Source organism: Stigmatopora nigra, chromosome 4, assembly GCF_051989575.1.
Source record: "Stigmatopora nigra isolate UIUO_SnigA chromosome 4, RoL_Snig_1.1, whole genome shotgun sequence".
In the NCBI taxonomy this organism is placed as follows: domain Eukaryota; kingdom Metazoa; phylum Chordata; class Actinopteri; order Syngnathiformes; family Syngnathidae; genus Stigmatopora; species Stigmatopora nigra.
This window is the reverse complement of record NC_135511.1, coordinates 6,526,381-6,543,660: the sequence shown is the minus strand read 5'-3', so window position 1 is coordinate 6,543,660 and position 17,280 is coordinate 6,526,381. Positions and strand designations below refer to the sequence as shown.

The following is a 17,280-nucleotide window of genomic DNA, read 5'->3' as shown; positions in this document are numbered from 1 at the left end:
TGTCTGTTTGATTTCTCCTGTGCTTCCTAACTCGGAAGTAGACTAAGAATCAGTCAGCAGGAACAAAAAACAGTCACCCTGTCTAGTTCGGAACAAAGACTTGATTTAAAAAAAAAAGTAATTTGGCTCATACATAGTAAATCATGGTATATTGCACTGGACTGAACAATTTAGTTGGAAATGTGGGATGAAACCAAAAAACATGATGGAAAAAATACTACATACAGTTGCTATTCAAATTTCCAATCGGAGCAAAATCATCCACTCGTAAAAACGGGAAGGTTTAGTTCCTTTAAGCACATCACTCAAGCGTGTGGTATAGTCTACATTCAGTTGGGCATAATTCAAAAGATGAGGCCTGATTTTCCAAAGGTAATTTTCAGGCCCATGATGTTACTGAACCGTTTGGGTGGTTTTCTCATGCTCTGTCAAATGATTTGGGCGTATGTACATCATCACTTGGGTGGTACGCTTAAATATCACAAGCCTCTTGAAGATAGACTTGTACAGCTTGCATACTCTTCTTGTTGCAGTTCTATATTCAGTGTATTAAAAAAAAGCCATATGCAAGATTAACACCTAAAAAGTGCACTGCAACCAAGATCAAAATATTGACTTGTCATCTTCAAGATAAGCACTTTGCAGTGGAGAATGAAGCTGCCGTATCATGTTATTATTATCTAGCGGCAATTTAGAGTGTTAAATACAGTAATTGAAGTGCAATTCTCACATGTGGCTCTTTTAGAGCTACAACGCAGTATAATCATATTTTAATGAATGTGCATTAATCCCTTTTGTTGAATTCTCCCTTCCAGTCGCCAACACATTGTCAATAATCAAGCCAGTCACTGGGTCCCTCTCCGGGATGGTCAACCTTCCCTGTTTCTTCTCCACAATTCCAACTTCCTCACCTGTCAAGCCGAACGCCACCGTCCTTTCTTCTATAGACTACTTACGAATCAAATGGACCAAAATTAAGGGTGATGTGGAATCAACTGTGTTAGTGGCACAGAAGGGAGTCATCAAGATTGGCTCCAGCTACAGGAATCGTGTATCGGTGCCCAGTCACCCTGAAGATGTGGGGGATGCCTCCTTGACGATGGTCAAGCTGCGCGCTAGTGATGCCGGCACGTATCGCTGTGAAGTCATGTACGGCATTGAGGATACTCGAGATACAGTTAACCTCAATGTTGAAGGTAAGAAGATTACACGGTAAAAAAATGACACATTTCTATTAATCAGGGCAATTTAAATCAATAAAATTTGAAGTGGTAGGTTTGTCAACCCTCTCGATATACTAAAAAAGCGTGGCCATTTGTTATTTTGTCTAGTTTGCCTAAAATGTCAAGTTTCACTGATACGTTTTGTTTTGTTTTTCATCAAAACTTCAAAATTCAATTGAAATTGATTGGCTAGGAATGTTAAGTTCTGCCATTTTTTCCCCTTAGGTAACTTTTCACTTTTCTCCACAATGACTAAACTTTAACTAAAATTTACATCAAATCATAATTTGCCTCGACATTTGGTCATTTTAACTTAACAAATTCAGTTTTTACTAACATTGAAGACATTTGAAAATGTATTTATAGTATAAAAATATTTTTAAAAAACAATAAGGGTGATTCAACAAGATAGGATACATAGTACTTATAAGTGATACATGAACGATAGATGACATTTGAAAAAAACAAGTAGGGCTTAAAGATTTAGTGTATTTGGCGTATGATCATTATCTGCAATATGTCTTTACTTAGAGCTGCAACTCATTTTAGGGGGATTTAGAAAACAAGGGTGGGATTATTGTGTCATTAGAATATGTGGTGGTTAACAATCAATGATTCATTGGCAACCTTTTTCCTTTTAGGCGTGTTTTGTTCTTTTCTATAGAGAAGGTAGTCAAAATCATTTTATGTTTCTTTCACCGTTTTGATCCTTTTCACATTAAACATCATCTTGAGATTAAAAAAAAGCATGTCACTTCTGGTTCAAGTTTCTGAATGCAAATATAGAATTATTTTATTTTTCCATGTAGGGGTTGTCTTCCACTACCGTGCCAACAGCAACAGGTACTCATTAGACTACGAGAATGCTGTCGAAGCTTGCCAAAACATCGGCGCCACAATCGCAACATCCGACCAACTGAAAGCAGCGTATGAAGATGGTTTTGATCAGTGTGATGCTGGCTGGATTGCTGACCAGACAGTGAGGTGTGTTGCAATTCAAATGTGTCCAGTAAACCATTCAATTTCCTTGCATTTTTCCACAATTTGGTTGTATAATGAATCTTGCATCTTGTGTTCACAAATAGATATCCAATCATAAGGCCCAGAAAAGGGTGTTACGGAAATTTACAGACTAAACCTGGTGTCAGGACATATGGGACCAAGAAACGTACAGACACATATGATGTATACTGTTATGTGGACAGACTTAATGGTGAGACACAATGGTTTTTTTTGTAAAGCTTACCTAAAAACATACTGAAAAAAACAACATTTTCTCTCCTAAGTGGTAAGTCAATAAAAAAGAAATGTGATAATGGTGTCGTAAAAGTCTAGGAGTTGTTTCTGCTAATCTTTCCTCAGTGTTTTTCTTATCACTCGTGTTCCAGACTCTTACTGCTGACAAGTTTAATTCGGCTCTCAACACAGCCTTTTAATGACGGTTTAAATCTTTGAGGAAAAGCCCGGTCACCTTTCAGTTCTTCATCTCCTTGGCATTTCTATTGTTCAACTCTCATATCCAATTGGGGCATGTAATGTGAGGATTATTTAGCAGCACGAATACACTCATTTGGAATGTCACCAGTGCGAACACATGGTGGTGTTAGCCAGAAAAGAAAACCCAACCCGACAGCAGGGAAGGTGACACACAATTCAATTTATTTTCTGTAAATGTGATCTTAGTATTAACATCTTTATAGTGACTGATTTATCTAAGAAGGGAAACTCATACATTACAAACACAAATTTGTACACAAAGATTATAACCTTTAAAATTGACTGAAATTCCAGTAAAAAAATGTAAAGAAAACTAATTTACTACAATTCAGCTGGTTCGATTTATATATTGCTGCTAGGCCATCCCTACCAAATGGATTGGACGTCTATCACCATCAAAAGCAGTTAAAGTGTCGCTTTGTTAATTTCTATAATGCGCCGGAATGTAAAAGTTGTAATGACTATGGTCTGTGACTGACTAACTTATGTTGCAATTTGTTAACTTTATTCCAGGTGAGGTATTTTACGCTCCCGTATCCCAAAAAATGACTTTTGAGGAAGCGAAGCAAGAATGTAAGAGAAGGGATGGCGAACTGGCTTCACCTGGCCAGCTTCACGCTGCTTGGCGGCGAGGTCTCGACAGGTGTGACTATGGCTGGCTTTCGGATGGCAGTGCACGATATCCTGTTGCTGTACCCAAAATCCAGTGCGGGGGAGGCCTACTGGGGGTTCGGACTTTGTATCGGTACAGGAACCAAAGTGGATTCCCAGAACCGATGACTCAGCTTGGTGCTTACTGTTTTAAAGGTGAGACCGTCATGTTGATGAGTGACATGGAACATGGCATTACCTGTGTGAGATGTTGTTTACAGCAGCATGTGTTCATATTTGGCTCCATTGGAAACCAGTTTTGAAAGCTCAGACGTTTTTGTAAAACTGTCCAGACGATGATCTCATCTAGTATTTATTCCACACCCTTTCCCCTTTAACCCTCCATGTTCCCTTTTAAGGTTAAAATAATGTTCACTCCACTTATAATGGTTTTGTCAGGTTCTGCAGACTCATTTTCAGTAACATCATCATTAATTAACAATATTTTTGATCTAACATTTTTTTATATCCTCGATTTAACTTTCTGAAAATGCAGTGTCCAGTTGACTTCACTGTCTTAATCCCCTAAAACCATTTCCAATGCTGCAAAAATTAACCGAAGGGAGGGGTACTTGTGACAAACTGTTTACCTAAAAATTATTGGCCACACCGACCAACTTAATGGCAGGTTTAATTGCCAGTTTTGCTGGAACGTTTGAATGTGTCTTTCTACTACTTCAGGCTAGTGGGAAACATAGGGACCCAGGGCAAAATCCAGCCTGGCACATCATTTTATGTGGCCCTGGAAGAAAATCATTTGTCGTCCTCATGTTTTTCGCGATCTATATATCTTTATCTATATATATCTATATATAGATATAGATATCTATCTATCTATCTATCTATATATCTATATATCTATATATATATATATATATATATATATATATATATATATATATATATATATATATATATATATATATATATATATATATATATATATATATATATATATATATATATATATATATATATATATATATATATATATATATATATATATATATATATATATATAAATTACAAAGAGTATTCACTTGTGTCTTTTGTAAAGTAAATACATTTTTTTGTTCAGTTTTTAACAAAAAAATAACTAAGAAAAAGACTACATTTACTGCCCTTTCTAGTTTTTTTTTATTCATCCAAAATGTCAATTAATCTGAAAATGTAAAAACCAAGGAGTAGTACTCATTCAAGTTCTACTCAATCACTGTTCAAGTGTCTCTTGGCAGAACATACATGTCAGAAAAGAGTTAGTTCAATTCAATGTTGACATCAATTGATCTCAGGTCTCAACCCATTGAAAAGATTCACGTATGCGTACGAATAAGGTCATTGTTGTGCCGCGGGAAGAGACTTTGGAAATACATCTCAACAGGAGTAACACGTCGTGGTTCACTGGAAGTTAGCAGACTGGGACAATTCTTAACTAATCAGCATCCCCGGGGCATAGCCAACGACTGATGATAGATTCCTTTTAGAGAATCAGCAGAATCCCTCACCTGTCAGCCCTTTCAGGCTCACTATCTTTCTGCCTTTTTTGCCTTTCTCCCTTCATTTCCGCTGTCAGACTTTTTCACTCCATCATTCTCACTTGTACTTATCAGAGCAGACAAATGGATAATGGACAAAGCTACCGCTGGACTTCTAAATTCAGTCATCCTCGGTGACCCTTGACCCAGCCTTTCCATCTTTACAAATGGGAGCTTGGGCAGATAAGCCGTCCCCTGCCTGGCCCTTTAGTGCTCTGAGGAAGCCTGACTCTCGCGGTGATAAGTCTTCATGGGGTTCAGAGGGCACACAAACAGCGCAGCCGCTCCTCCCTGCTGTGTGTTTCGTGTCGCTTCTCTCAGCCATTTGTATTCACGCCCCCATCTGAGTGCTTTTCAATTGCCCTTGTTTGACGGGACCCGCTGCATCATTTCCTGGCTCTGCGACCATATGTCGCAAGACAAATTATTTTCTAAACTCTGGATACACTAGGTTTCCTAAACTTCATGTATTTCTTTTTTTTTGCGGCACACTAACTGGTCCCTAACTTTGGATTGTAAACAAGGAGTTTTAGTGGCATACAAAGTAAATTCATTTGCCATCTAAATATTGACATTCTGTATCATGAAACCGGAGTACTCAGAGAAAACCCACACAAGCCCGGAAAGAACATGCAAACACCACACAGTGAGGACCTACTGTGATCAAACCATCAACCCCAGAACTGTGAGGCTAACACGCTAGGCACTCGCCCACGGGCCGTCATGCACAATTAGATTGATAACTTATTTGCTCTGTCCCAAATGTAGGAGTAAAATAGGATTTATATCTGGAGCCCTGTCTGTTGAAGTGCTAATCTCAACAATTATTACATGTTTATTGAGTCTGCATTGATAGGTTCTGAGGATATATAACCATTTTATGTGTCTGTAGTTGCCTTATATCAAAATTACTTTGTTGAATACCTCTTTTTGTGCATGTGCAATATCCTAAACCACAGCCAGTGTTCTACAACAACGATGAATCTTCAGTTTTTAGGTTTTACAGGAGACCTGGCAATCCAGCAGTCTTTCCCTGCCCACCCACAAGGTTAAAAAAGTGCTACAAAACAAAACGGATATAAAGTATAAACATTTATCCCCACATTAACCACATCTGATGCTATTGCAGAAAACGCTATGGGAAATAAACCTCTCCCAGCTCTCTCCCATCACACTGAATTGCATTTTATTTTTGTTGGTTTACTAAAACTATTTAAACACTGCGCCTTTTTATAAGACTTTTTGTTTACGTTTTGTTAAGAAAGGACTTAATAACACATGGGCAGCATAGTGGATTGTTACGATAAATATGAAGAGATGTCATTTTATATATGTATTTTTAAACAGCTCCAATGTAATTTTAATAAAAGGTTGGTTGTGTAATATTTTAACTTATTTATTTTGCAGGTTGGAAATTGATGTTCAACCAAACCTCTTTTGTGGACCTAACAGCAACCAACATCACGACCACAACCTTCAGTTCCTCTACCATTCCTTCCCTTGAAAATGATGTGTTCACTCAAAGCCAAATTTCTGAAACTTGGACAGAGACTGAAACAGACTCAATCTTTCTTTCTAATGCGCCATCAATGTTTTCAACTAGTATGATTCCACCACGACCCACTCCAGTGGGTAAAGAAGAGGAGTTATTCACCACAGTGGCACCAACAATTATAGACGACCATGAAGACATTGATGATCTGACACCAGTAGACCTCGACTTTGACGACTTTGTACATGAGAATGTAACATACTTTGAATCCATACCCTATCGTGGTGACACAATTCGCATTCAATCAGAAAGTACTGAAAGAACAGTGCCAGTGTCCAAAGCAATGGAAGAGCTAGATGATCATTCAGTGATTCAGATCAACACTATAGAATCTGAAACAGTACTACAAGATGCCTCTCCTAGCAGAGAGCCAATGTTTGCTGGTGGGGAAACAGAAGAGTCCATAGTGAAATCTAATCTTACCGACATACAAACAGAATTAAATAATGTGACAATTGATGAACTTTTCAATTTTACACCAACTGGACCAACACCAAAATTCCCATTCTACGAGAGTGACACTGATGATATGGAGACAGATTTACTTGTGGAGACACTGCCACCCACAAAGTCATCACAGGACTTTTTGCTCAGTACAGATGTGACAGATACCCCTGCTACTACAGCCATTCCCACAAGTACAACCTTTATGTACAACACCAAGCTTGGGGCGGAGTTCGAAATCAACACCCCGGATCATTCACAACCGCAAACAACCACTCAGAACGAAGTCCTTTTACATGATGCCATAACACCAGAAGAAAGCCTGTTTGAATCTGGAACAGGTGCTCCTATTCTCATCGAACACGCAACATCAGATGATGTGTCGACACGTGTTTTTGACGAGTCCACCAGTCAAGTGTCGGAGCTAAATGGCGACAACTTTATGCTTATTGATACAACCACAGACATTGATGCAGAGTTCTTCACTACGAATGCTCCACTAATTTCAACTGTGAACATAAGAAGTACCATCGCTCCTGAAACAACAGAGGCATCTCTCAAAGAGACCACAGTCATGCAGAAGCAGAACACATCAGGTAAGACTTACCAACAAGACATTTAGCCTAGGACAAACGAGTGTCAAACTGATCTTTTGATGCAGGCAAGTTGTCATTGTTTTTCTTCTATGGTTGCTCATTTGGGCAATCACAATAGAATAAACTGGCTATTTTTAAAGTCAATGAATAGTTTACAAATATTTTTGACAGAAAATGTGTCTAAATCATCATTTCAGCACATTCACATTAATCATCCGGATCACTAAATTCTTTGATTTATTTAGTTCTTGATATTTCATTTAAAAATAAATACATTTCATAGACTTCATCTTAGAGGGGAAAATTACATCAATCTATACGATCTACTCTCGCCAGACATACAAAAATATGTAATAGGACGTCTCTGACCCCTGGACCTAGAGTTTTACACCTTCAGCCTAGGATTTATGTATTACCTGTAAAGATGAATGAACATAGATGTTTGTCAGGTGGGTGTTTCTCTTTATTAATGGAGTCTGCCTCGTCAAATAATATAAAACAACCATTCTCTTTGCCAAGAAAACTAATTTAAGATACAAGATTTCAGCTGTTTCCTGTTATTGGGAACATCTTGTAAACAACAGGTGCATCTTTTCTCCACATTTTATTCAAGAGCCATCTCAGTTACGAGTAACAGTCCCACAACGACTTCATCCATGGAATTTAGAGTGAAAAACGTTTTTCGTCTGTGATTTATTACTTATTTGACTTCCTGGGAAACTGTAGTGAAGTTTCTTTTCTTTGCTCTGTTTAATGGAACACTAGTCGTAGGTTTTCTATTGATGCATGTCTGTGTTTAAACACAGTCTGTCTGTATAGACTAGTAGGTGTCAATGCAACATGTCTGTAAAGTATGCACAATTTCTTTCCTTGTGAGAACACGTGATGAACAGGTTTTACAGTAGGTGTCTGTTGTTCAAAAGTCAGTGCAGATTCCCTTATTTTTGTGATGTCATCTCAAAGGAGAAGTCTCCACTCGTTGCCAGAACAGCTGGAAGCCACGTGAGCTAAGTGGGCGATTATAGCTACTTTTACTTCAACATCATGTCATGAGGCTCAGATGACACACACATGGTGCTCTCTTGGGATTCGGGGGAAACTTTTTGGAAAAATGGCATAGTAGCATGTATGTCTTGCCTGGTCGCATAGTAACAGAACAAAATAAGGTTTTTACTCGATTTGTACACGTGTGATGAGTTGGAGGAGGGCAGAGTTGTAAATGTAAAGTGTCTTGCTTACATCAATAGTCTTCAGTTTATTATGTGTTAGAGCCATGACAACTCAAACATTTGGTCTGTCGCAAACTTGGAGAGGGCAAAGCATTTTACATTAATAGAACAATTGTAAAAATGTTTTTGTCCATCATGGATTTTAGAACAGTGATGAATCCCTGAATTTGTTTGTCGGTTGTTTTTTTTTCCGGTAAAAACAGTACTTGTGGTGGTTAAATGTTTGACATTTGGTCCAATACTATAGGCGTGTTAAACACATTTTTGTCACGAGTCACATTCAATTTGTGGTTTTCTTCTCAGGAGGCATACTGACTGCAAATGTGTGTAATGGTTTATGTAGATGTATTTTACTGTTTTGGTTTTGCATGTTTGTTTGGTTATATTTTATACTTTTTTTCCCCCATAAATTATATTATTACCGCAATCTAAGCAATCAAAAAATTGCTCTCAGCTCAGTCTAACTAGACATCTATCACTTTTAATGATACTGAAACATGCTAGCTTCCAGTTAATTTGATAAAGATATGCAACAAATTGAGTGATACCTGGTTAACAAATCAAAATGAATGCAATTTCCAAACATTTTTAAAAGTGACAGCAATTGGAGATTTTGATATTCTATCAATAAGCTTGAATATGTTGGACATGTTTTGCTTTCATTTGCCACACAAATAGGAAGACAGATCAGGTCACCAATTTGCGTGTATGACACCTTTCCTTTAGTAAAGCCACAAAACGAGTGACTGCGTGAGTGTGTGTGTGTGTGTTGGTGGGTGGGTGGGTCATGTTTTTTTTTGGTGCCTCCTTGCGCGCAAGGGAGTATCTGGTCTATAATATGCATTAGTCATGTGTTTCACCAAGTGTTCCCAGGCTGGTCTTGACTTTAAACAGGTGGTACAGGTGTTCTTTCGTCCCAACCACTAATCTTTTTCAGGAACCATTTCCACTCATTTGTGGGAAAAAGTTAGAGTGTCAGGCAACATCCTTCTTTTACATGATTCATTGCAAAATATCACATAATTTATTGTCTTATTGATGGGATATGATTACATTTTATACATGACCCTTTTCTTTTTCTTTTTTGCAGTTGACCAGGTTCTGCAGTCACAAAACTCTCAGTCAACTGTCCCGCCGCAACGTCCCACTGATTCCATAGTACATGACAAGCCCATTCTACAAAGTGAACAATCAGAATTGTTACATGCCACAATAAATACCACACATACTGTTAGCTATATAAATGAGAAACATGAGATAACACTTGATCCACTGAGTCCTGGGGAGAGAGAAGGCAAGGGTACCCAGATTGTGACAAACACAAAAACTTTCGAAGAAAGTGACAAAATAACTACCACTACAGTTGATAATGAATGGCCTAATATTTCTGTTGATAGTTTCACCAAATCAGCAGAAGACCATTTTTTAATCACAGAAACATTCCACCCAGATGACTCTGATCTTAATATTATCCCAGTTGTTCAAACAGAAGCCCCTCATATTTTTTCTGAAAATGAAGAAGATAAACCATCTGCTCCATCTACAACTGTGGGTGAAACAACGCCATTTCAAACCACACGAAAGGATAGTGCTGCGAAGTGGGATGGGACAGCTACTTCTGCAAATTTGTTGTCACGCGTATCGCCATTTGAAGCAAATAGGACAAAAATAATCAAGGACATCCAAAATTCCCTGGAAGATATGGTAACCTCCAATGCCATAACGGAATCTGGGCAAGCAGAAGGCGATGAGTCATGGGGTGCTCCCACAACTATGAAGGGTGACTCACAAGTATCTCTGACAGAAAAAACTGAGAATCCATCCCTTTTTACAACAGATTTTCACACAGACCCGACCACTGCTGATGACACGCAAGAAACAAAAAGCACATCTGCCACAAACACTGCTAAAGGATCCTCTCAAGCTTCTCTAAAGACAGTGTACACTCCCTCATCTGAAAAAGCTGATGGGAAAACAACAAGCACGCAGAGCAGCTTTACAGAGGGGACATCAAAACCATCTATAATTCAAGGGGCAGCAACTATTTCTTCTGGCATAAAACTAACATCAATTTTATCTTCTACACTTAGTCCACCATCAAGTACATTTTCTATTTACGGCACCGACACTTCAACAGAACAAAACACACCCCAAAATGAAGTTCAAGATAGTTCAGGTGACCTAACTGAACACACGATCATTGAGTCTTCTTCTTTGAATGCGAGTCCTACTCTCTACAGTACAAAACTATTTACTGCGGAATACCCTAAAGAAATGTCATCGGCCCCAGAGATTAAGATTCTTTCAAGTTTAAGAGCTGAAGCACAATCGTTATCAATATTGAATACTTTTACAGAAGGTTCTGGAGACAGGGCCATAGACCTTACTGGAGAAACATTAATTTCAACAACCACTCCCATCTCAATAATTAGCACTAACACCCAAGTCATAAAAACAAGTCAAACTGAGGATTCATCCCTACCACCAGAGACGACTTCAACAAAGACCAGTAGTGAACAAATAACTGAGGTCACTGGAACTACAATTAATGATATTAAAGCTAAATCTAGTGAGACTGTGACAGTTGAGTATATTCCTTCATTCAGTGAAACTTATTCCCATCCTAAAAACCCAACATTTTCCACTTCAACAAACATAAAGAATTCCGGAGACTCAAAAATCACAACACCTCCAGCTTCTTTATTCTTTAGTACTGAGACATCAGCCATGACAACATCAGCTAATGGGTCTCTTGAAATTCAACCATCATCGAACATGGCTAAGACTAATTATGTGCAATTAACAACAGATGCAACCTCTTTTATGACCGCAAGTGATCAAAGTGCCCTTGATATTGAAGAGGAAAATTTGAGCACAGAGTCCATTCCGCCTGTGATCGGCTCAAGTACGATACCTCAAACAGAATTATTACCGGTCGGTAACACTTTTACAGAAGGTTCTGGAGATGATTTGTTCATTGTGTCAACTATTTCCCCATCACTTGCACCTGATGCAACAAATTTAGTGTCAACTCTCAGTGGACCAATGATGGAAAGTTCCATTGCATCCTTCTATATTATATCAGAGAGTTCTGGAGATGGCACTGACACTCACAGTGAAGAGTCAAAAATAATTACAACTTCTCTTTCTTCCATGTTTAACACTGATACACCGACAGTGACAACATCACATGGAACAAGCCAGACTGAGAGCCTATCACTTACAACTGAAATTAATTCAGCTCTCTCAAAAACAGAGAAATACAACTCAGGTGAACAAATGACTGAGATGACCGCAAAACTGCCGGTATCTCCTACTTTTTCATCATTGTTCAGCACAGAAAAAACAACAGATCTACCTGGTGAGGATAAAAATACAATTAACACAGGTTTACCTTCATATATCACTCAATCCCAAAGATCACTTGAAATGACAGAAAACAATGAACCAGATATGACATCAGTTACAAGACAACCATCAGTTTCTGACGTCTCAGATGTAACTAACCCATTATCAACCATCCATGGGCAAAACACAGAGGATGTATTGGGATCATTTTCTTCTACTACACATACCGAGAATTCTGCAGATGGCCCTGAGTTTTTAAATGAGGACGCTAAAACCATACCAACTTCCCTTTCTTCAGTATTTAGTACAACCGAAGCAGAGTCACACGAGCACATGATAACAGACAGTTTAGACAAAGCTGTCACTACTGGTTCATTCCTTTACAGTAATGAAAAGACAACTCAAGATGATTTTGTAATGCAATCATCATCAAGTCCATCTAGGACTGAAGAAGGCTCTTTTGTGACCCCATTAGATCAAGATGGTTCAGGTGATCAGAACCAGGACATTCACCAACATTCATATTCTCCCATTTCTGAATCTACTCTCTACATCACTGAAGAGCCACTTGTAGAAACTTCCACAAGTGTAATGGCCCCTGCAGATATTCTGGCTGAAGTTGTGAGCACTGAGATAACCCCATCAGTCACTGAACCAGGCAGTACTCCAGAAACAGGATATTTTACAAATGTAAATGATGGAATAATGAGCACTAGGCTAATTGAGTCATTAACATCATTAGATAGAACAACTATGGTACCTGGAACGGAGAAGGAAACAGAAGGTTCTGGAGACCTTCTTTATGAAGTTACTGGAGAAATCACAACACCGGTCTCCTCAATGGTTAGCACTGAGACACCAGCGGCAATAATATCAAATAAAGATGTCACAGACAACATTCCAAAGACCTCAGGTCCTGCTGTTTCATCGTTTCATAGTACTATGAAAACAAGTCCAATGTCTTCGTTCACCACGGACAAAATCTCAATTCTGGCACAAGGAGAACTAGATGGTTCGGGGGAGCAAACCACAGAGATTAAGGAATTTTCTATCACTGCTTCCTCTCTGTCCAGTACTGAGAAACCAAAAGGAACTTCTGTTACAGATGCAAATACTGAGATCAGTCTGAGCACTAAGTCCATTTCATTCACAATAGAACCATCATTTGTTAGTACTACTTCAAATGAAGGTACAGGTACTGTTTCAAAGGATGATGACATTTTGAGCACAGTTGGGTCTGTTCCTTCTTTCAGTGGCTCAACCATTCAACCTGGAAGTTCATCATTTTTTACAGTCACAAGCATAGAGGGTTCCGGAAACAACATTGAGGAATCTTCTGAAGCAGTTGAAAAAAATGTAGATTCGATGTTTATCACCGATACGGCAGTAATGACAACATTACAGCGAAATGAAACAAATACTTTCTCAAAGACAGCAACATCAGAACCTTTGATTATGTCAACTACACCAAGTATGACACTTGAAACAAAACTATCAGGCACTGCTATTGACAGTTCAGAAATTCCCAATGAACAGACTGAAGAGTTATTAATTTCTGCAAAAACTTACTCTTCAATGCTAAACACTGACACCCCAGCAGTGACAGCAACACATGAAACATTTTCTGAATCCCATTCACATGTAAGTAAGAATGAAAACTCACCATTGCCACCACAGATGATATCAACTTTTCAAGAAACTGAGGAAGAGAGCTCAGGAGAAGAACTTTCTAAGATGCCCCAGGAAACTCCATCTCCAACAAAATTGCCACTTTGGGAACATCAGCCTTTCACCGATAGCATTTTTTTAATTAAAACAACAGAAAGCCATAAAACAAAAATATCATCAGTGATCACATCAGACTTTGACAGTTCTGGAGACAGCAGTGAAAATCTGAAAGCAGACCTTAAAGTCTTAACACCTATAGATTCCTCTATTTTGAGCACAGAAACACCCACAGTGACTGCATCCCAGAATGATGGAACCATTGACATTTCAAAGAAATCTGTTACTGCTGTATCATCCTTATTTAGTACTGAAAAAACAATTTCAACTGTGTCATATGATGACACCACCACAGATTTTGAGAATTCTGGAGATGATGTTGACGAACTAATGAAGGAGTCAACAACAGCAAATACTTCATCAATATTCAGTACAGGAACACCAGCAATGATTACTCAAAACACTCCAGTCCCAAAGGTGTCAGTAACATCTTCCCTCCCAATTTCTGATAAACACACTTCAGCATCTCCCAAAAGACTTAGGAATGATGCAATACTGTTCACAACTGAGACAAAACCAAACCTCGATCAACTTGAAGGGTCTGGTGATCCAATCCAAGACCTATTTACACCAACATCATCTTCTATCTCCAACACTGAAAGGACGTCTTCATTCACAAGATCTGAGAAACAAACACAAGAGTCAGACATGCACACTCCTGATCAAGTAGAAGACTCTACTGGTACAACCCCTAAGACTGATCGCATCAGCCAATCTGCAATACTAGCAACCAATACTGAAATACATTCGACCATCTTGCCGACTCAAAAACAAGACAGCACTTCAGCACTTCCAATCATAAATGAATTTGATGGAGGCTCAACAATCATTCTTACAGAACAGAATAATTTGAATGGAGAAACAACTCAATTTTTGACGGAGGAGTCTTCTACTATTTCTTTATTGACAACTACAGACAACACAGTGGAACATATCAGCCACTCAGCTGTTGTTATTGACACCTCGCAGGAGACAACAGTTCAAACTCAAACAAGTTCTGTTTTAAAACCTCAAGTCACATCAGTGTCCTCTCTGTTCAGTACTAAGAAAACAGTGTCAGTGACTCCCATTAAAGTTCAAAGTACATTCACTATATCAGTAGAACCAGAAACTGTTGGAAATTCAGGAGATGGTATTTCAGCTGTCACCGGTGTAATTAATCCACAAAAAACAGAAGAATCATCTATTCAACAAGCAACCCATTTGAAAACGACCATCACACCATCAGTCAGAGTTGAGGAAGAAAGTTCTGGTGACAGCATTTTTACGGTTTCATCAAGTTCCAATATATTTGAAGAGACTAAACCCATGTTAATTCCCAGTCCCTCTATATATCCCTCGAAAGAAATTTCTACTTTTGATGACATGGAGATGTCCGGGATTTCACCCGAAGAGGATGATTTAGAGACAAGTTCAGATGGATCAGGTGGGGAACTACCCATTGAAACAACTGATGAAGCAGAAATAGATCAAACATACGAGTCATCAACTCAGCCAAGCAGACAGCCCATACCCGGATTTGTGCCATCAACCAAATATCCACACACGGGCAATGAGCTTTACTTAACTGAGCAAGGAAGTGGTGTCTTTGATGATTCAAAAACTGAGGATGAAAGTTCAGGTAGTGACTTTTTTGACTTCTCAACAACATCCAAACCAATGGCACCATCATCGCCACCAATATCAACTCTGGCCTCTTCCATATTTGAGACATCAGCAACTGGAGAATCTAAATCTGCTGAAACCTCAGCTTCTTCTCTCTCCGGTACAAAACAGTTTCCTGTAACAGCGACAACTTCTCTTTTCAACACAGTTAATCCAATCCTCAAAACTACAAAAGTGATGCCATCTGTCCAATCAGTTGTCACACATGTCCCTAATGTATCAATGCCCAATAGAATTTCGACAGTAGATGAAAGTTCTGGTGACCAAAGCACACATATGTTCACTGCCAAACCATCTGTGATTATGAACCTTACACTTGCTCCAACCACAGATGAGCAATCTTCCTCGCAGTATGTGCAAATGACTCAGGATGCAAAAACTCTCAATAGCCAAGAGATTACAATTTCTCCATTTACCACTGGCCCTGACACATTTCCGTCAGCTGAGGACACAACAATGTCCTCTTTTGCAACTCTGCCCCCTCTCACAGTTGATGGTTCGAGTGATATTTACAATACAAAGGACCCAAGCATTGTTGACTCAAGCAGTGAATATAAACAAGGTGAAATCACATCGTTGCCAACCCAAATTCCTTCAGAACAACTGGTAGTCATCAGCACGCCCAGGGGGGAGACCAAGACTGATTTAAAAGAGCAGACATCCTCTGTAGTGCAAGATGTATCTCAAACATCAAACAGTAAAATAATTGTACTTACTGATGATACAAATAATGAATATGAACAGTTCTCCCCAGTTACACATGGCTTAGGAGAAGAAAGTCCGACTCCTGAGGTCACCACAAGTACTGATATCATAATAGATGCTGATGCAATTTCCATAATCTCATCTTCTCCATTTTACCCAAGTATTAAGACAGAAGAGGCAGGAGGTGTCTCTCCATTTACAATGATGCCACAAATGGAGGTGACAGATGAACCAGAAGGGTCAGGAACACAGGAATACATTAAAGCATTGCCATCACAAGCCATCACAACTACTATAACCGACTCAACCAAACCAATTCACACAATATTTTATGATGTCATGCCATCGCATTCAGTTTTATCACTTAATACTCATACAGCACCAGTTACTAAGAGGATGGATGGTGTTGACTTAGATACATTCTCCACTTCCTCACCCAGAGCTGTCACAGCAAGTGTTGCGGTTGAAACATCCAGTGTGTCTTCACAAATCTCAGTACATTCAGATACTGTCACAACACATACACCGGTGTCCACAGCTGTAAAAACAACCAGTCAAGTAATCCATCAAGAAGTGTCATGGTCAGGCGAAGGCACTGAAGGACTAAGAGTGTTCAGCACTGAACCCACAGAAGTGATAGATTCATCCTCCGCAAGGACATCATCTGATAAAAGATTAATATCATCAATTTCTTCACTGTTCAGCACCAAGAAGCCTGTAACTGTTACTGACGCTGCCACAGACAAAGATATAAAATCCTCAAACACTTGGTCTCCACTCGACACTTCGGTAAAATCAATTGCCTCTCTGACGTTTGATGTCAGTAACCCCTTGGATAATGATATGTCGACAGTTCCAACGGTGAAGACTGAAACGATATCACATCTAGATTTGTTCACTGACCTTGGTAGTGGGGAGGCTGAAATATATGAAACAAGTGACGCTTCAAGTGTCTACAGCACTGATAGGCCAACTGTCACTTCCTTCACTGGTATTACAAAAATCCAATCACCTGGATACGTTAATGTCACAGAGAGTCCAACACGGGCA

At 38.9% G+C, this 17,280-nt stretch overlaps 1 protein-coding gene across 1 annotated transcript in view; it reads left to right on the top strand.

Moving 5' to 3' along the window:
* The window catches only part of LOC144195037 (brevican core protein-like), a 31,104-nt gene that overhangs the window by 6,600 nt on the left and 7,224 nt on the right, over nt 1–17,280 (top strand). Inside the window, exons 3-6 of the mRNA XM_077714370.1 lie at nt 816–1,196; nt 2,033–2,207; nt 2,309–2,436; nt 3,234–3,527. Of these exons, the coding sequence (XP_077570496.1) occupies nt 816–1,196; nt 2,033–2,207; nt 2,309–2,436; nt 3,234–3,527 (978 nt within the window). The remainder of the gene's footprint in view (nt 1–815; nt 1,197–2,032; nt 2,208–2,308; nt 2,437–3,233; nt 3,528–17,280) is intronic.